The sequence below is a fragment of the Tachyglossus aculeatus genome, chromosome 21 (assembly GCF_015852505.1).
Source record: "Tachyglossus aculeatus isolate mTacAcu1 chromosome 21, mTacAcu1.pri, whole genome shotgun sequence".
NCBI lineage: Eukaryota > Metazoa > Chordata > Mammalia > Monotremata > Tachyglossidae > Tachyglossus > Tachyglossus aculeatus.
Genome location: NC_052086.1, coordinates 53,606,063 through 53,625,436, shown reverse-complemented (window position 1 = coordinate 53,625,436; position 19,374 = coordinate 53,606,063). Strand labels below are relative to the sequence as shown.

At 49.0% G+C, this 19,374-nt stretch overlaps 1 protein-coding gene and 1 non-coding gene across 3 annotated transcripts in view; one reads left to right on the top strand and one right to left on the bottom strand.

Annotated features, from left to right (window-relative positions):
* Positions 1 to 913: 913 nt before the first annotated feature.
* The window catches only part of TOP3A (DNA topoisomerase III alpha), a 36,249-nt gene continuing 17,788 nt past the window's right edge, over positions 914 to 19,374 (bottom strand). For both annotated transcript variants that reach the window (XM_038762587.1, XM_038762588.1), the window contains 13 exons: positions 18,455 to 18,625; positions 16,792 to 16,892; positions 16,317 to 16,391; positions 14,755 to 14,837; positions 13,980 to 14,187; positions 9,963 to 10,148; positions 9,146 to 9,275; positions 8,093 to 8,206; positions 7,806 to 7,971; positions 5,773 to 5,916; positions 4,978 to 5,100; positions 3,094 to 3,773; positions 914 to 1,907 (listed from right to left, as the gene is read on the bottom strand). In XM_038762587.1, coding sequence (XP_038618515.1) covers positions 1,732 to 1,907; positions 3,094 to 3,773; positions 4,978 to 5,100; positions 5,773 to 5,916; positions 7,806 to 7,971; positions 8,093 to 8,206; positions 9,146 to 9,275; positions 9,963 to 10,148; positions 13,980 to 14,187; positions 14,755 to 14,837; positions 16,317 to 16,391; positions 16,792 to 16,892; positions 18,455 to 18,625 — 2,357 coding nt within the window. In that variant the 3' untranslated portion in view covers positions 914 to 1,731. The remainder of the gene's footprint in view (positions 1,908 to 3,093; positions 3,774 to 4,977; positions 5,101 to 5,772; positions 5,917 to 7,805; positions 7,972 to 8,092; positions 8,207 to 9,145; positions 9,276 to 9,962; positions 10,149 to 13,979; positions 14,188 to 14,754; positions 14,838 to 16,316; positions 16,392 to 16,791; positions 16,893 to 18,454; positions 18,626 to 19,374) is intronic.
* Positions 14,938 to 15,075, top strand: LOC119943011. The gene has a single exon (XR_005455498.1). It is a non-coding gene; the product is annotated as a small nucleolar RNA SNORA7 (small nucleolar RNA).

Genomic DNA, 19,374 nt, shown 5'->3' with positions numbered 1-19,374 from the left:
TAGCCTCTTAATGGGACAGAGGGTAGAAATTTATCTTAACATTCCTCCGGGTGAGAATGCCCCCTAGGAGCTCTAGTGCTCTCAGAGCCCTGGCCCCGCTGTCTGACTCAAAACCAGAGACTAGTGCTGGAGTAAACTCTCTTCAGCTGCCAGAAAGAGCTGAAGTTTATTTTTAGACAGCAGCTGTGCCGCAGAGGGATTGAAGGAGAGGAGGAAAAATGAAACCCGATGCCTCCTCATCCGCCAAGCTCCTGTCTGAAAATGTCTTGCTGAAAGTACCCCGGCTGGCTTTAAAGACTGAAAATGCCACCAGCGGCGGGGCGGGTTTTAGTGTGTGTGGGATCAGATTTGACCCCTAGAAAAAGCCAACTGCAATAGATGGGGGTGTTGAAGCAGCGGGGCTCAGTGGAAAGATCCCGGGCTTTGGAGTCAGAGGTCATGGGTTCAAATCCCGGCTCCGCCAACTGTCAGCTGTGTGACTTAGGGCAAGTTACTTCTCTGGGCCTCAGTTACCTCATCTGTAAAATGGGGGTGAAGACTGTGAGCCCCCTGCGGGACAACCTGATCACCTTGTAACCTCCCCAGCGCTTAGAACAGTGCTTTGCACATAGTAAGCGCTTAATAAAAATGGAAAACAAATAAAAAAAATTGAAGGCATATCTCACGCGAAGTAATTTTGACATATAGAGAGCTGACACCTTTGTGTCTGTTCCCCTTGCAACTGCTAGCCAGGGGGATGGGGACTGCAGCCTGGAAGGCTGGGATGGCAGATGGAATCGTTCTATGAACTTACTGGGTCGGGGGGAGGTCCAAAAGGCAGAAGCTTTTCCTCCACCGCCGGGTCCTCTGAGGTGGGGGAAGATGCTTCCTTACTCTCCCTCAAATTCCTAAGAACTTCAGTGCCCTTTTGGAATAAGAATTTAAAAGACACTTTTATTTCACATGAGCTACCGCACGCAATTCTAGTAGCTTCTGGACTGGAAGAGTTGCTCTCGGGAGGGGGAGCAGGGGAAACGCACTTGTTCTGACCACTTCAGAGCAGGCACCTCTGCCAAAGGCGTGCTCTCTCATCCTTTACTGACATTCAGGGGTCCGGTCAACCCCTCAGTAGAGGTAGAGATCAGATGGGATGTGGTTTGGAGTCCCCCACCGTCCTTCAAGCGTACCGGTCGGCAGCGTCAGCTTTAGTGCACGAACTGAACCCCCTCCCCTCGCAAGCTGACAAGAGGCGGCCACGTCTGAGTCTAGGGCCCTGAGGGAGAGAGGGCCAGCTTCAACGACTTTTGATGGCTTGGGCTGGTGAGCTGAGCTTTCTGAGGTTGCAGCAACCTGTTAAAGGGCACGTGCAGGAGAGAATTTCCTGCTGCTGATGACTGAAAACCGATATATACATAAATGCGCCAACCCCTGGGATTCTAGCCAATGAGTTTTAGCGCTTGCCGTACACCCCGACCCCCAAAACTGGGGGGGATCTCTTCTCTGCCAGCAGATTGCCCTCGGCCTGTCCCAGTCCGGAGCTCGTCTGACACTGGTTGATTTCTCCCAGGCCAGCGTGAAATCTGTGGCTTGATGTACGTGAAACAGGGCGACTAGGAAAGGGCTGCATTTCTAGAATGTCCTGCCCGCTGTCTGCTGTTCCAAGTGCTGCATAGGCTTCTGGGTTTGTTATAAAAATAACCACTGATTGTCCTTGAGAGCGGGTGGGTCTGGGACCACCTTTCCCTGCCCCCGTCACCTATTCTGAGGACAGGAGACCCGTGTGTGTCCCGGCTGGTGGCAGAATCCACATGTCCGTGGTCTCTTGGAGGTGGGCCCGGCGACTGTGGAATTGGCTCCGGGTTTTTTGCTTCTCCCTCTTGGCCCCCTTTGCTGTCCTCTGCCTCCGAAACCTTGCGCGGAAAAAGTCCCTGTGGAGAGAGGGGGAGCTGAGGGTCGGAGGAGCGTGGGGAGGGCCCGCCACAAAGCTGTGAAGATGCCGTCTGGTACCTACATCAGCTAGCGGCTTCCTCCGAAAGGATAAGAATGCTCTTTACAGTCACGGGTGAACTATAGCTGAGGTTTATTCACCCTGGAGGGGTGAACACAGTGAAATTAGGGTGAGGAAAGATAGGACGATCGACTCGTGGATGCCCAGAGACCCTCTCCAGCCGCTCCTGGATGTAGGTGCAAGCTTCCGGAAGGTAGGTCGAGCCACAAACGGCAGCGGGAGGGTGCCTGCGGCCCACTCCCTCCCAGAATGGAGAGGGATGCATACCGGCTCTCGGGTCTAATTCACAGGAGGTCAGCCACTTTGGCAGTCTAGAGGTGGGGCCCTGGATCTGAACATCAGATTGTGGTACTCTGAGCTAAAGGAGAAAGCTGGGAGGTGGGTGTGCAGCCCCCAATGCGTGCAGTTTCCCGGGGGGAACAGGACGACGACATCCCCTTTCACACCCAAGTAGGTTAGCCTCACCCCCGCAACCCCGGTCCCAACTCTGCAGCCAACTGTGGAAATGGCCCACAGACTACCACCAGGGGTTGAGGTTCGACCTGTAGTAATACCATCCTTCGCTTAACACCCTATTTCCTTCAACAATCAAGCTTTCAAAACTAGTGGGTGGGTGGGTGGGTGGGTGCTATCTCATTTTAGAGCAGCAGAATCCCAGGCCCAGAGAGGTTGGCTGAGTTTCCGAAGTCAGCATGGATAAACCCATAATGCATGCGTGGAAGTGGTCCCCTCAAAGTGATGGCCGGACTCCTGCTTCCAGTCCTGGGGCTCTGCCCCAAGTTAGCGCGGGGATTTTTCAGCTCAGAGTCCTGAGGTCCCTATCTAGCCTGTCTAGGGACCATGCCCTGTTAGTTTGGTGCAAATCTTGCTCCAATCCTCCCCATCCTTATTTGGGTTCCCCACAGCTCAGTTCCCAGCTAGCGCAGAGAGCCACAAGGTATGTGTGTATGTGTCTACCCGCCCCCACCACAATCCCAACAATTCTCCTCTCCTGCCCACTTTGCAGTGGCACAGTAATTGTCAACTGTTCGTCCACTCTCTCACACACACACACCCTGCCCCCATCCCCTCAGCAGTGCCCTTCTTGTTCTCCCAACCGTTCTCACCTGGTGCCGTATTTTCATCTGCCCACTGGAAGAAACCACACTGCTGCTCTCTCGGCTTCTGACACGTGTGGAACTGGCGTCCCTTGTTGGGCCCATCCTTCTGGACTACCCGGGTGATGGCCGGCTGGTTGCACATGCAGTTGGTGCCCCCGCTGACTCTGCCACCTCCGGAGCTCCCATATCCCACCCTGTTACCTTCGGCGGGAGGAGGTGCCGGAGCCACCGCGGTCCTGGCCGCCCCTGAGGTGCCATCTTCCGCCTGTTGGTCAGCCCAGAGGAAGAAACTGCAACCACCTGCGCCGCATTTGTAAAACTGCCTGCCCTGATTGGGTCCGTCCTTCCGGACCGTGAGCAGCAGCGCTTCCTGGCCGCAGTTGCACATCACGGAGTTGCTCCCTTCGGCAGCGGTGGGGAATGACGGGTGAGTCCTGGATGAGGGGTTGAGCGGTCTGCTCCGTCCCTCGGAGGGTGGCCTGGGTCGGTGGTTGTGCCTACTCCCCACCTGGTTCAGCGACTGGTTAATCTGTAAGTGGCTGGCCGGATCGAGGGCTCTTGGGGGACCTTGAAAATATCGCAGGTCCAGGATCTCTCTGAGGGCCTCATCGCATCCCCCGATACACCCAACAAACTCCAGTGGCATAGTTGGGGGAATACTGCCGCGCTTGAATTTGAATTTCAACCTGTTGACAGGATTTTTTGTTAATGTTAAAATTCGGATGCCACAGAAATCTGAATACCTTCCCCAGCCGGCCCTTGCCTCTGACCCAGAGCTGCATTTACTTTAGGCCTTCACCTGCCTCTGTGGACCAAGTCTGAGGTGGCTAAATGGCTACGTCCAGATCACAGAGAGCATTGGTTTCCTCACTCAGGCTGAGGGGCGGGGGGTGGCGGATGGGCTGCTCTGGGGACTTCTTTTGCCTCCGGGACACAGTTAGAAACAGACAGCAAATTCAAGGACCCTGCCTAATCGCCCAGATTCAAGAAGCTGTACGTTCCAGCTTCTAAAAGTGTCATTTGCCGCTCCATAGAGCCCGAGGCATTTCTGATGAAAGGCTCTATTTACTTCCAAGCTGAATTAACAGTAAAGTGTCAAAGTGACCTGAGCGATTCTGCCTCTGCCAAAGCACGTGTTTTGACTAGAATGCCACTGGGGAACCAGGGACTATTCTTCCCTCATCGATGTGAACCTGTCTGGAGGCAGGGCAGCATGGTGTCAGAAGAAACAACTGCATACCTAAGGTGTGGTGTCTGACAGGAACCAGCTACAAGAATGCAACCCCTAGGCAGGAGGACAGAGTGATTTACCATTGCCACTTTACTTTGGGTGACAAGCCACACGGAGAGGCGGTGGAGTTCGGGGTGGGACCTAGCAATCTTCAAAGCAATCCTGAGGTACTGCCCTTCTGCCCATTCCTGGGAAGCCAGAATGTGTCAACACAAGTATTTTTTTTTTTAATTCATTTTAGGGTATTTGTGAAGCGCTTACTACGTGGCAGGCACTGTCCTAAGCACTGGGGTGGATACAAGCTTATCAAGCTGGATATAGTCCAAGTCCCAAGTGGGGCTCACAGTCTTAATCTCCCTTTTGCAAGTGAGGTAACTGAGGCCCAGAGAAATGAAGTGACTTGCCCAACGTCACAGAGCACACAAATGGCAGAGCCGGGATTAAAACCCAGGTCCTCTGACTCTCAGGCCGAGGCTCTTTCCACTAGGCCACGCTGCCCCTTAAGTCCCGCACTCCCTGGCCAGGCCTTATTTGAAGTCTTTATCCCTAACTGTGGTGCCCGTAGAAATACGTCTTCTCTACCCACCCCTGCGGAAAATAAAAGGATTTGAAGTCAAACACTGACACTCTGGGGTGGAGGCAGTCTGTAGAAACCTTACTTGTAAACCGGATGAGGTACACAATCGGGACACACGCTGTCATCCTTGCTCACTTCCAAGACAGAATCGGGAAACCAGACTGCTGCTTTACAGGCCGGATAACCCAGGCAACCGAGGTAGAATCTAGGAGAGACACAGGGCCAGGATGACCTAAAAACGTTCTCGTCGCTGCAGCAGATGGAACATGAATATATGTATATACGGTTGTACATATTTATTACTCTATTTATTTATTTATTTATTTTACTTGTACATTTCTATCCTATTTATTTTATTTTGTTGGTATGTTTGGTTCTGTTCTCTGTCTCCCCCTTTTAGACTGTGAGCCCACTGTTGGGTAGGGACTGTCTCTATGTGTTGCCAATTTGTACTTCCCAAGCGCTTAGTACAGTGCTCTGCACATAGTAAGCGCTCAATAAATACAACTGATTGATTGATTGATTGATTGATGAAGGCTCTGGGGCCCGCTTCCCTTCTGCCACAAAAGCCAGTCTAGAGAGGCGGTGGCCAAGCCCTGGCTCTCATCATCATCAATCGTATTTATTGAGCGCTTACTATGTGCAGAGCACTGTACTAAGCGCTTGGGAAGTACAAATTGGCAACATATAGAGACAGTCCCCACCCAACAGTGGGCTCATTATCCGCTAGCTGTGCGGCTTCGCTGCTTAGTCCGTATCTCCCGGCCACGGTGGGCCACCGCTCCGGCCTGTTTGGTGGCCTTGGCCCAGGAGGGGTGCGGGCCCCGGCCCCACCCCCATGGCTCTCGCTTGCCACCCCCGCTCAGACTGCACTTACCCGCCATTCTTCTTGGTTTTGAGAACCATATCCTTATTACACTGAGGACATTTCCTGATGGGCACTGGCATTGCTGGGTAGATTTCTTCTCGCTGGCCCACTTCTGCCGCTTCCCCGAAGTACTGGGACAGTGCTTCGTCCAGTCTGAAGACAGAACGGGCCCGGAGAAGGAAATGAGAATGCCATTACCGAGAGGTTGGATAGAGAGCACTGGGCTCCTCTTCTATTTAAAAATAATGATGGTACTTGTTAAACACTTACTGTGTGCCAAGCACCGTTTTAAGCCCTGGGGTAAATACAAGTTAATCAGGCTGGACACAGTCCCTGTCCCATAGTGAGCTCACAGTCTTACACATGAGGGAACTGAGGCACAGAGAAGTGAAGTGGCTTGCCCAGGGTCACACAGTAGACAAGGGGCACGGCAGGGATTAGAACCCAGGGCCTTCTGACTCCCAAGCCTGAGTTTTTAAGCCACGCTGTTTCTCAAGAGGCCAGTTACTCCTGCATCACAGAGGGTGGCATATGAGGCAATGCAGCTGCTCCAGTGGAAAAGCTGGGCTCTGGCCAGCCAGCCGGCACACCAGCCCTACTCCTTCCCCGGGACAGAACTGGTGGACTGTAAAAGCAGCAGCAAATAAACGCACTTCGGTTCCAAATGCCACCTGAACAGAGTCAACAGAATCAATCTGACTGCTGCTTTCAGTGAACTAGTGTTGTTTTCTTTACAAATGAGGGCAGGGGAAAAACATGCTATTCCTGCAAAATGCATGTATCTTGCTAAATTGAGAAGCCCTTCACCCACAAACTATCCACCCTCAACAACACAAATCAAAAACACAAAGCTCCCAACACTGGTTTCTCGGTCTGGCAATTTGGAAGAATTTCATTGCTAAATTCAGATCAAGGTCACGGCTGCTTTCTGAGGTAGAGGACTGCTTGATACCAGTCAGGGGAACTCCTAAGAAACTCTCCTAGGAGGTGTGGAGGCACAATAGTCAAGGTTCTGCATTTGCCCCCTTCTCTCCCTTAACCTTTTCAGCTGTAGGCCAGGTTCTGGTTACCAAGACAATCCAGTTCACAACCCACACACCTTCACCTGGTTCTCTAGGAGTAGCTGAAAACAAGATGAAGCTACTCCTTTAGTGGGGCTTGAGTGGGTTTGATCACCTTGAGAACAGAGAAAGAAAACCCCGTCCCAAGGGGTGTTGCTGCCCTTTCTGATGTACTTATTCTGTATTGTACTTCGATTAAAACAGATGCTGTATTGTTTAAAAGGAAGCTCTGGTTTGCTCAGAACTGAGCTGATCTTAATTAGCAGGGGAATCTCTGCCACTCAACTGCCTCTCCCTACTAGTGCTGGAAGAAGCTCTAGTAGTAATAAACTGGCTTGACTTACCCTTTTAAAACACAACACAGAGTTTGTGAAGTTTTCTTCCACATATGGTGTTGGACACACCAGCTTGGTCTGAATTGAGCCCACTGTTGGGCAGGGACTGTCTCTATATGTTGCCAATTTGTACTTCCCAAGCGCTTAGTACAGTGCTCTGCACACAGTAAGCGCTCAATAAATACGATTGATGATGATGATGATGATAGTTGTTTCAAAACTAGAAGTATACAAGAATGTCAGCCAGAAATACCTCTTGGCCTTAGCACAGTTCTCAGCGCTCTGGCAGTAGAGTGCATGGGAGAAGGGCAAGACCACCACAAATGTCCTAGACGGTTGTCACAATCAGGGGAAGCCCGTGAACAATCAAGAGGCGCACCATCTCATGCAATAATTTGCATCTGCACTCTCAGCTTAATGCTTTTGACAAAAATTACAAGTACCAAATCCTCCTGCCTGCCAATGCTTGAGATAAGTCACATTGTTCTGAAACACCCAGATTCTGAAAAAAAATTTTCCTCATCCTAAGGCTAGCCCCGGGCAAAGGTGATTATTTTCTGCTCTTATTTGAACTTCCCACTTCGGTAATTTCTGACGAGATCCAGCGGGTCGTCGTTCTGATAGTAAATGTCCCCTAGGTACTCACTTGTTGGCTTTGGCCGCCGCTTCAATGAAAACTTGCCTATATTTCTGAACTTGTTGCGTCAGAACCACAAACTTGTCCTTCTTCCCTTCACAGATGAGCTTCAGGTCGGCCTCCAGCTCAGCCCGTAAGTTAGGTTTGGACATCTCATATCCCATGGCATCGTATCCTGAGGAGGGACAAGACCTTTGAGTAAACTACAACTATTCCACTAGGAATATCCGGTAAGACCACAGGTAAAATATCCCCACCCCTGCCGGCCCCCCATCACTGCGGTGGTCTGCCCTTACCTTCCACAAGCCCCATGCCCAGATGCCCCGGGAGGAATCTCTTATCTGCCGTGAGTCCCACGTACATCCGTGATTTGATGGTCTCGATGTGCTCCGCGTGGGTGGCATCCGTGCCTGGAAGCGATTTCGCAGTCACTTTGGAATCCAGCATGTTCAACACCGCAGCTCGAAAGGACTGCAGGAGGTTACCTAGGTTTAGCTTTGGCCAAACTTGGGTGGGGGCCTAGCACCAAATTGTCGTAAGCCACTCTGACCCTGTTAAGATTCCCACTCATCTGTGGATTTTGCACCAACTCCACTGTTCGCTTGCCTTTGCGTTGAATAGGAGGACAGTGGGACAGGATGGATAATCTCCCAGGGACATTCCAGCAGGAGAAACATCTTTGAAAAATCCCAATTTATCAAACTGGTGATAATACAGGGGAGGTGGACTGGGGCAGCTGAAGAAGTTAGGAATGATTTCACTTGTAGAACCTACTAGAATCAAAGCTGGACAATTCCTTTCAAGTTGCTTCGGAAGAACAGATTTGGATTTCATTTTTTATGACCTACTGACAAGGAAAGTATCTCACCTTGTGAGCGTATAGAGGGCTTTTTATTGCTAAGACAACAAACTGAACCACCCACCGAAGGCCTGCTGACTTGGACACTTTTTTTATGGAATTTAAATGCTTACTATGTGCCAGGAACTGTACTAAGAGCTTGGGTAGATACAACATCAGGTTGGACACAGTCCATGTCCCATATGGGGCTCACGGTCTTAATCCCCATTTTACAGATGAGATAACAGGCACAGAAATTAAGTGATTTCCCCCAGGTCACGCAACGGACAAGTTGTGGGGCAGGGATTAGAACCCAGGACTGTATTCTATGCCCTAGGCCACGCTTTTTCAGTACATTTCCCAGATCCTATACATTCTACCCATCTAGACTATAAACTCATTGTGGCAGGGAATTTATCTACCAACTCTGTTGTACGGCACTCTAAGCGCTTCGTACAGTGCTCTGTATACAGGCGGCGCTCAGCAAATACCATTAATGATATATACTCACCAATGCCATGCTTTTCCATGAGGGCAATGAGATCGGCTTCTGTGAGCAACTGAGGTGGGCTGGTCTCTCCTTCAACCATCTCCAAGGTGGTGGGTTGAAAGCGAAATCCCTTCTCATAGATGGGGATGACCTAAACAGGAAGCAGGAAAGTCACCTTTAAGACAGTCATGGAAAAAACTAGCTCCACGTTTTGAAAAGGGGGAAAAAACCAACAGAGTTGAAATAAAACCAAAGAGGATGAGATTTGAGAATATAATCAAACCCCCAACTCTCCCACTAAAGACAATGGCTCTGGCTGGTATCTTGCAAAAAAGACAACCCACAGAACCCAGTATCTGATTGTAATAGCTCAGTTCTCCCCAAATGGAACATCTTTTACTAACATTTGAATCCCCCAATAATAATTACAGTAATGATTGTGGTATTAGACTGTGAGCTTGTTGTGGGCAGGGAATGTGTCTACAATCGCTGTTATACTGTACTCTCCCCAAGCACTTAGTGTAGTACTCTGCACACAGAAAGCACTCAATAAATATGACTGACTACGCACGTAGTATGTGCCAGGTACTGAGCTGAACCCAGGGGTAGATACAAGAAAATTAAATGAGACACAATCCCTGCCCGCTATGGGGCTCAGAGCCTAAGGGGAAGGGAGAACAGGTAATTAATCTCCCTTTTGGAAGCTGAGGAAACTGAGGCACAGAGAAGTTGCCCAAGATCATCTAGCAGGCAAGTGGTGGAGGCGGAACTAGAACCCAGGTCTCCTGACTCCTAGCCCAGGCTCTTTCTACATGGCTCTGCTGCTTCCCCACTTTACCTTATCACTCCACCTATCATACGGATATACTTCAAGGTAGTTTCTGGCAAGGATCATGAGTCCATGAGCAATGAAGCGTTCGTGAGCAATGTCAATCTCCACAGTTGTTTCTTGCCCCTGAGCATCCTGGGAGCAGCAGGCCAGAAAATGGCGAACGATAAACTCATACAGACGCTGTTCATCCCCCTGACGAAAGAAAAATGATGGAACAGTCTCTCTAAAACCAAAGCAAAAATCAAAACTCAGGAGCTACTTATCCCAAGTGGACTTCAACCTCACGGGGTTTTCTTGAAAAGACTGCCCACAGGCTCTTAGCGCCCGAGGCTATTATTCCCTCCACTGGTTCTATGAAACACCGAATGAAGTCTCCGCTCCGTGTCTAGCATTTTATACCCCTAAAGCAGCAATCACCATCAAGGGAGAGCCTCAAATGGGGGACAAGGAAAAATTTACCTAACATAATACTTGTCTTACAGAAGTCAAATGGATGTACAGGAAAGATGGAGACGGAGGCTCACAATAAATACGACTGAATGAATGAATTTAGATTCACCCCTTTCTTGACGTGCCACTTCTGTTGAAAAGTACACAGATAACACCTCCTTCCCCTCCCCACAGCACCTGTATATATGTTTGTATGTATTTATTACTCTATTATATTTGTACATGTTTATTCTATTTATTTTATTTTGTTAATATGGTTTTGTTTTGTTCTCTGTCTCCCCCTTCTAGACTGTGAGCCCACTGTTGGGTAGGGACCGTCTCTATATGTTGCCGACTTGTACGTCCCAAGCGCTTAGTACAGTGCTCTGCACATAGGAAGCGCTCAATAAATACGATTGATGATGATGATGATGTTTGTATGTATTTATTACTCTATTATATTTGTACATGTTTATTCTATTTATTTTATTTTGTTAATATGTTTTGTTTTGTTCTCTGTCTCCCCCTTCTAGACTGTGAGCCCACTGTTGGGTAGGGACCGTCTCTAGATGTTGCCGACTTGTATCATCATCATCAATCGTATTTATTGAGCGCTTACTATGTGCAGAGCACTGTACTAAGCACTTGGGAAGTACAAATTGGCAACATATAGAAACAGTCCCTACCCAACAGTGGGCTCACAGTCTAAAAGGGGGAGACAGAGAACAAAACCAAACATACTAACAAAATAAAATAGAATAGATATGTACAAATAAATTAAATGAATAAATAAATGGAGTAAAAAAATATGTACAAACATATATACATATGTACAGGTGCTGTGGGGAAGGGAGGGAGGTAAGATGGGGGGATGGAGAGGGGGACGAGGGGGAGAGGAAGGAAGGGGCTCAGTCTGGGAAGGCCTCCTGGAGGAGGTGAGCTCTCAGCAGGGCCTTGAAGGGAGGAAGAGAGCTAGCTTGGCGGATGGGCAGAGGGAGGGCATTCCAGGCCCGGGGGATGACGTGGGCCAGGGGTCGATGGCAGGACAGGCGAGAACGAGGTACGGTGAGGAGATCAGCGGTGGAGGAGCGGAGGGTGCGGACTGGGCTGTAGAAGGAGAGAAGGGAGGTGAGGTAGGAGGGGGCGAGGTGATGGAGAGCCTTGAAGCCCAGGGTGAGGAGTTTCTGCCTGATGCGCAGATTGACTGGTAGCCACTGGAGATTTTTGAGGAGGGGAGTGATATGCCCAGAGCGTTTCTGGACAAAGATTATCCGGGCAGCAGTATGAAGTATGGATTGAAGTGGAGAGAGACACGAGGATGGGAGATCAGAGAGAAGGCTGATGCAGTAGTCCAGACGGGATAGGATGAGAGCTTGAATGAGCAGGGTAGCGGTATGGACGGAGAGGAAAGGGCGGATCTTGGCAATGTTGCGGAGCGGAGACCGGCAGGTTTCGGTCACGGCTTGGATGTGAGGGGTGAATGAGAGAGTGGAGTCGAGGATGACACCAAGGTTGCGGGCTTGTGAGACGGGAAGGATGGCAGTGCCGTCAACAGAGATGGGAAAGTCAGGGAGAGGGCAAGGTTTGGGAGGGAAGACAAGGAGTTCAGTCTTCGACATGTTGAGCTTTAGGTGGCGGGCAGACATCCAAATGGAGATGTCCTGAAGGCAGGAGGAGATGCGAGCCTGGAGAGAGGGGGAGAGAGTAGGGGCAGAGATGTAGATCTGGGTGTCATCAGCGTAGAGATGACAGTTGAAGCCGTGGGAGCGAATGAGTTCACCAAGGGAGTGCGTGTAGATCGAGAACAGAAGGGGACCAAGCACTGAACCTTGGGGAACCCCCACAGTGAGAAAATGGGAGGGGGAGGAGGAGCCTGCAAAAGAGACTGAGAAAGAACGACCGGAGAGGTAAGAGGAGAACCAGGAGAGGACGGAGTCTGTGAAGCCAAGGTCAGATAGCGTGTTGAGAAGAAGGGGGTGGTCCACAGTGTCAAAGGCAGCTGAGAGGTCGAGGAGGATTAGGACAGAGTAGGAGCCGTTGGATTTGGCAAGCAGGAGGTCATTGGTGACCTTTGAGAGGGCAGTTTCCGTGGAATGTAGGGGACGGAAGCCAGACAGGAGGGGGTCGAGGAGAGAGTTGTTATTGAGGAATTCTAGGCAGCGAGTGTAGACAACTCGTTCAAGGAGTTTGGAAAGGAATGGCAGGAGGGATATGGGACGATAACTAGAAGGTGAGGTGGGGTCAAGAGAGGGTTTTTTTTAGGATGGGAGAGACATGGGCATGTTTGAAGGCAGAGGGGAAGGAACCAGTGGAGAGTGAGCGGTTGAAGATGGAAGTTAAGGAGGGGAGAAGGGATGGAGCGAGAGATTTAATGAGATGAGAGGGAATGGGGTCAGAAGCACAGGTGGCCGGAGTAGCACTTGAGAGGAGGGAGGAGAGCTCCTCTGAGGACACTGCTGGGAAGGATGGGAGAGTAGCAGAGAGTGTTGACAGCCGGGGGGATGGAGAAAGGGGGGAAGAGACTTTGGGGAGGTCGGACCTGATGGATTTACTTTTGTTAATGAAGTAGGAGGCCAGATCGTTGGGGGTGAGGGAAGGAGGAGGGGGAGGAACCGGGGGCCTGAGAAGGGAGTTGAGTGTACGGAAGAGCTGGCGGGGGTGATGGGCATGGGTGTCAATAAGGGAGGAGAAATAGTTTTGTCTGGCAGAAGAGAGGGCTGAGTTAAGGCAGGAAAGGATAAACTTGAAGTGAACGAGGTTGGCATGGTGTTTAGACCATACAAGACAGTAGATACAAGACAGTGAGGTCAGAAACAGTCCCGGCCTTACAAGGGGCTCACGGTCTAAGTGAGAGGGTGCCCCCCCCATCTCCCCCTCTCCATCCCCCCCGCCTTACCTCCTTCCCTTCCCCACAGCACCTGTATATATGTATATATGTTTGTACGTATTAATTACTCTATTTATTTATTTATTTTACTTGTACTTCCCAAGCGCTTAGTCCAGTGCTCTGCACACAGTAAGCGCTCAATAAATATGATTAAATGAAATGAAAAATAATGGGTCTTTAAGAGACTTTAACTGTGCTTCACCTTCTAACACTAAAAAATGCTGGATTGGCAGCTTTCCAAAATGTCAGCAGAAGAAATTCTCGGAGCAGATATCAACAGCTTAGTGCCACTTGATAAATGAACCCAGTCTCACCCGCTGTGCCAGTGGCTCACAATGACTGGTTACCCACTTCAAAGGAGAGAACCCCAGCCGTCTGTTTGATTACGTACTTCAATCAATCAATCAATCGTATTTATTGAGCACTTACTATGTGCACAGCACTGTACTAAGCGCTTGGGAAGTACAAATTGGCAACACACATAGACAGTCCCTACCCAACAGTGGGCTCACAGTCTAAAAGGGGGAGACGGAGAACAGAACCAAACATACCAACAAAATAAAATAAATAGGATAGAAATGTACAAGTAAGATAAATAAATAGAGTAATAAATATGTACAACCATATATACATATATACAGGTGATACATATATACAGGTGTATACAGGTTCAATGGCGAGAGCTTGCTGAATAGCTCTAGACCTACCTGCAGGTTACAGGTGTATTTGGTGGGGTGAATGGGGGGATGAGCTTGATCTGATTTGTTCCCGTTGCGAGGGGTCGGCCCACCCCTGTCTAGAATTCCCTGGGCGAAGTCTCCCCAGCGCTGGTCTTGTGTCTGCTGCTGCACCAAAGCTGCCAGGTTCAGGTCTTTGGGGAAAATATTGGTCTCGGTTCGGGGATAGCTGATGAACCTTAAGACGGAGGGAGATGAGGGGGAACAGTGGATTAATCGGACTCCTGGGGGCCCTTTAATTCCATCAAAAGCTGCTAGTGTCACCTACGGGATTCAGACGCAACTCCCCAATTAAGACATCGATCAATCAAAGATATTTATTGAGTGCTTACTGCATGTACAGCACCGTACTAAGCACTAAGGAAAGCACACTACAACAAGTATATAATAGTAATAAGAAAAATAATGATAATGGCATTTAAGTGCTTACTAGGTGCAAAGCACTGTTTTAAGTGCTGGGGAGGTTACAAGGTGATCAGGTGGTCCCACGGGGGGGCTCAGCTTTAATCCCCATTTTACAGATTACGGAACTGAGGCACAGAGAAGTTAAGTGACTATATCATCTTCAAAGAAGACGTGTTCTGGTAGGGATGTTGGGAAGGCGGGGAATGGAAACTAACAGATATCAGTCTTTACTGAGAAGTGATGGATGGCTCTTTTAGGTTTTAGCCACCCGATCTATTTCTTAGATCATGGGTCACTTTACCGCTACCCCAGTCCTGACTCTCAAATCCCAGATACTCACCCGTGAGTGTAGAGCTTTTCTGCAATTCTCATGGTTTCCTTCGCATTTATTTTCAACTTGCGTGAGGCCAATTTTTCGAGCTCCTGTTAATCAATTAGAGAGTCACATCAGGGCGACCAGCTGCCTGAACTGGTAATTGAAACAGCCATACAATTTACTGTTTAGGGGCAATATGTGACATTTTCCCTTTCAGGATGGCACCTGGAGAATTTCCAGTACTCTACCAGTCTTGGCTACGGGAAGGAGAGTCAAACAGAGGCCTACCCATTCCATTCCTAGCTTGGGCAGTGGCTAGTGAGTGGAAGACAATCTGCTACAAGTCAAAACGCACCTGTGATGGGCAGCAGCGGCATGGGAGACTCAAGGGCAGAGACTCAAGTTTACTTCACGGAAGAAGGCAATGGTAAGCCACTTCCATATTTTTACCAAGCAAATTCTATGGATCCACCACCAGCATGATTAAAGATGGAACTGGGGTGTTCTGGAAGAGATGCGTCCATGGAGTCGCTATGGGTCGGAGATGACTCGACAGCGTGAGACAAGGCAAGAAGTGACATTTGGACATGGATTTTGTAAGGACTATGGAGGAAGGGGGGAGAGACTGGGAGAGGTAACTGAGCTGTCACCTGAAGGAAACGCTGTCCTCCTGTCAACTGGCAGAGAATGACATGTTGCGTCAGATGAACAACAGCTAATCTAAATGCCACTTGGAAGATTTGAAGATTTTTTGGAAAGATTGTGCAGGGTCCCGGAAGTCTTCAGACCTTTACCGTTATCTTTCCTGAAAATATCCCAGGGAGGACGACCCATGTCTGAGAATAAGTTTTGGTACGCCTCTTTCCTAGGGCTGGTGTTCAGTGAATGTTTTACTAAGAAAAGATGGCAATACTAAACCCTAAGAGAACAATCCTACCAGTTTCCTGTGTACTGCTTTAGAAAGCGCTGCAATGCACAGTCACCTCATGGTGGATAAAATCTGTGCGGGCGGGGGGGGAGAGGGAGAGAGAGAGAGGAAAGAAAGGAAAGAAAGAAAGAAGGAAAGAAAGAAGGAAAGAAAGAGAGAAAGAAGAAAGAACGAAAGAAAAAGAAGGAAAAAAGAAAGAAAGGGAAAGGGAAAGGGAAAGGGAAAGGGAAAGGGAAAGGGAAAGGGAAAGGAAAGGAAAGGAAAGGAAAGGAAAGGAAAGGAAAGGAAAGGAAAGGAAAGGAAAGGAAAGGAAAGGAAAGGAAAGGAAAGGAAAGGAAAAAGGAAAGGAAAGGAAAGGAGAAAGGAAAGGAAAGGAAAGGAAAGGAAAGGAAAGGAAAGGAAAGGAAAGGAAAGGAAAGGAAAGGAAAGAATGTTTAGTGCTGAGTCTCCTCTTGATGGGGCAAAGGTACTGATTTAACAAGTAACTGCTCCCAGTGACTGTGTTTTGGGTTTTTGGTATATTTTGATGTAGGGATTATTCTTCAGGCAACACCTTTCCACCTGGATAGTATGTGATGCAGTGTTGGAAGAAACACAGCATGCAAGCCCCTTGTTAGAAAACATAACTAGCAGCTGTAACTTCCTGCGGTGAACCTACCACGGTATCCAGGGGCTGGGGCCTCCATTTGCTCTTTGGCTTACTCCCCACTTCCACTACTGTCGCTATCGGATCCTGAAAATCCAAGCAGAAAAAAAATCCATTAACCTCCTTCCTGTCATCTACATGGCAGTGGGTAAGACGTTTGCTGGTCCAACTTGTATTATTTTTACATACATGTGTCAGGTTGACTCTGCGCCAAGCACTGTACTAAGCACTGGAGAGTGGAAGGATATTATATCAGCCATAGCCCAGGATGGATAGGAGGTTTATGGTCAAAAAGCATTCTGACAGGGACCTGAAGAAATGAGCCAGAACCCTACACATACTCTTAAAGATGACCTGAAAGCTTAGATAAACGTTACACAGAGCATAGCTCAAGAGCTGTGTTTCCTTGGCCGAAGGAAAAAAAATAAATGACAAAAACGTTCAGTCCGTCATTTTTGGTTGGATGGACATTTTCAACATCCCTTACCTCAATGCACATTTGATAGAGGACAAGGCAGGCGGTGTGGTTAAAGAGTCGATGCCTCTTCCAGTTGAACTCTACGAGGCAGTCTTCATGCTCATGAGTCACTGCGGTGGGAGAAAACAACTATGAAATCGATGGTAACTAAGGGGAAGGTGGGAGGTACAGAGCAGAGTGCTCTCAACAGAAAATAAAACAGTCGACGGCAAATGGAGCAGAAGACCCAAGGACTTCAAGTCTGCTCGGTTATAACTGGGGTCTGGGAAGACCCCTGGGTTCAAATGGAACGGCAGATGTAGAAAGCCTGACAGGCGACAGCCCTTGCGCCCTCCCCACACAATTTTCAGTTCTGTGCCACAATCGAGGCAGTGGCTCCCAGCAATGGCCACAGAAGTAGAGAGGAATGAAGGGGGCGGCCTCCAGGGCCACAGCCTGGCCCAGTGGATACATCACGGGCCTGTGAGTCTGAAAGACTTGGGTTCTAATCCCGGCTCGGCCCCTTGTCCGCCGTGTGACTTTGAGCAGGCCACTTCACTTCTCTGTGCCTCGGTTCCCTCACCTGTAAAATGGGGATTAAGACCGTGAGCCCCAAGCAGGACAGGGACTGGGTCCAACCCGATTATCTCGTATCTACCCAACCGCTTGGAACAGTGCTTAACACATAGTAAGCACCTAACAAACACCACATTATTATTGTTAACCTGCCCCTTACAGACGGGCGAGAGGCTTGGGGCCTTCTAGGAACCCTGCGGACGAGTATGGGCCAGTCCTATCTCTTGTTCCCTGGCCACCGTCACCACAGGGCACGCTCAAAAAGAACGGCCTCCAGTTGCCCTCCACCTACCCCAGACATGCCCTCCTTTATTCTTTACCCCGGCCTCCAGGGAGAAGTCGGGGGAGAAAGAATCAAAGCTGGAAGGAGGCTGCAATGGGCCATAGCTGTACTTTCATCACCACCACCACCCTCCTCCACTTCCAGAGAGTCCAAGCGTGGTATAGACAGGGCAGGATCACACCCAGGATGGACAAGCGTGAGGATGCAGGTCCTCTGGCTCCCAGGCCCACTAGGGCTCCTTCCCCTTCTCTTAGATTATCCCCCCTGCCCTACCTCCTTCCCCTCCCCACAGCACTTGTATATAGCTGTACAGATTTATTACTCTATTTATTTTACTTGTACATATTTACTATTCTATTAATTTTGTTAATGACGTGCATATAGGCTTTAATTCTATTTGTTCTGATGATTTTGACACTGTCAACATGTTCTGTTTTGTTGTCTGCCTCCCCCTTCTAGACTGTGAGCCCGTTGTTGGGTAGGAGCCGTCTCTATCTGTTGCTGACTTGTACTTCCCAAGTGCTTAGTACAGTGCTCTGCACACAGTAAGTGCTCAAGAAATACAATCAAATTGAATGAACGAATCAGCCCTAGAACACTGTACTCTCCCAAGTGCTTAGTACAGTGCTCTGCAAATAGTGAGCATTCAATAGATACCATTCATTGAGTACAAAACTGGCATCCATTCACTCACTCAATCGTATTTATTGAGCGCTTACTGTGTGCAGAGCGCTTGGGAAGTACAAGTTCCCTCTGTAACATAAAAAATGACCAGTTTTGTCGGTTTAACTAGAAAAGAACTTTCTATTCCCTGCCCGGAAATTTCCACATTACCTTTAATTTTATGGAAGCTCTCGGGCACAAAGGCCTGGATGGCTTTGAACCTTTCTACAACGAAGCCCAGTGTTGGAAACTGACAGCTACCGTAACTAATTAGCTGCTCGGCCAACACCTCAGGAAATATCCTCTGGAGCCTCAAGGTCTGGAACCTGGTGAAGGCAGCACCTACAAAGTGAGGAAGAGACAAGAAGTGCTAAGATCAAAGACCGATCATTTTCCTCAAATATATGCTTTTGTTCATCTCCCTAGTCCTCAAAAACCTCTATCAGTTGCCCATTCCATTCTGCCTCAAGTAGAAATTCCTAACCGTTGGGCATTTAAGGCACTCCATCAGCTCTCCCCCTCCACCTTTTCCACTCTCTTCTCCCACCACACCCCAGCACACACTCTTGGTTCCTCTCTAATCAACCTAATTACTGTTCCTTGTCTTCACCTGTCCCCCAGCCCATCTCTTGCTCCCATCTTCCCTCTTGCCTGAAACTCCCTCCGCTCTCACTTCTGACAGGCCGCTGCTCTGTCCAGCTTCAAAGCCTTTCTGAAATCACACCTTCTCCAGGAAGCCTTCCCAGATTGATCGTTCATCCCTCTATCGATCACTCAATGATACTGGGCACTTACTATGTGCAGAAAACTCTCCTAAGCGCTTGGGAGTGTATGATACAAAAGAATTAGCGGACATGTTCCCTGCCCGTAACAAGCTCACTCCCCTCTATTATTGCCACTTAAGCTCTTGCACATCATATAATAATAATGATAATGGCATTTATTAAGCGCTTACCATGTGCAAAGCACCTTTCTAAGCGCCGGGGAGGCTACAAAGTGATCAGGTTGTCCCACGGGGGGCTCACAGTCAATCCCCATTTTACAGACGAGGTAACTGAGGCACAGAGAAGTTTAAGTGACTTGCCCAAAGT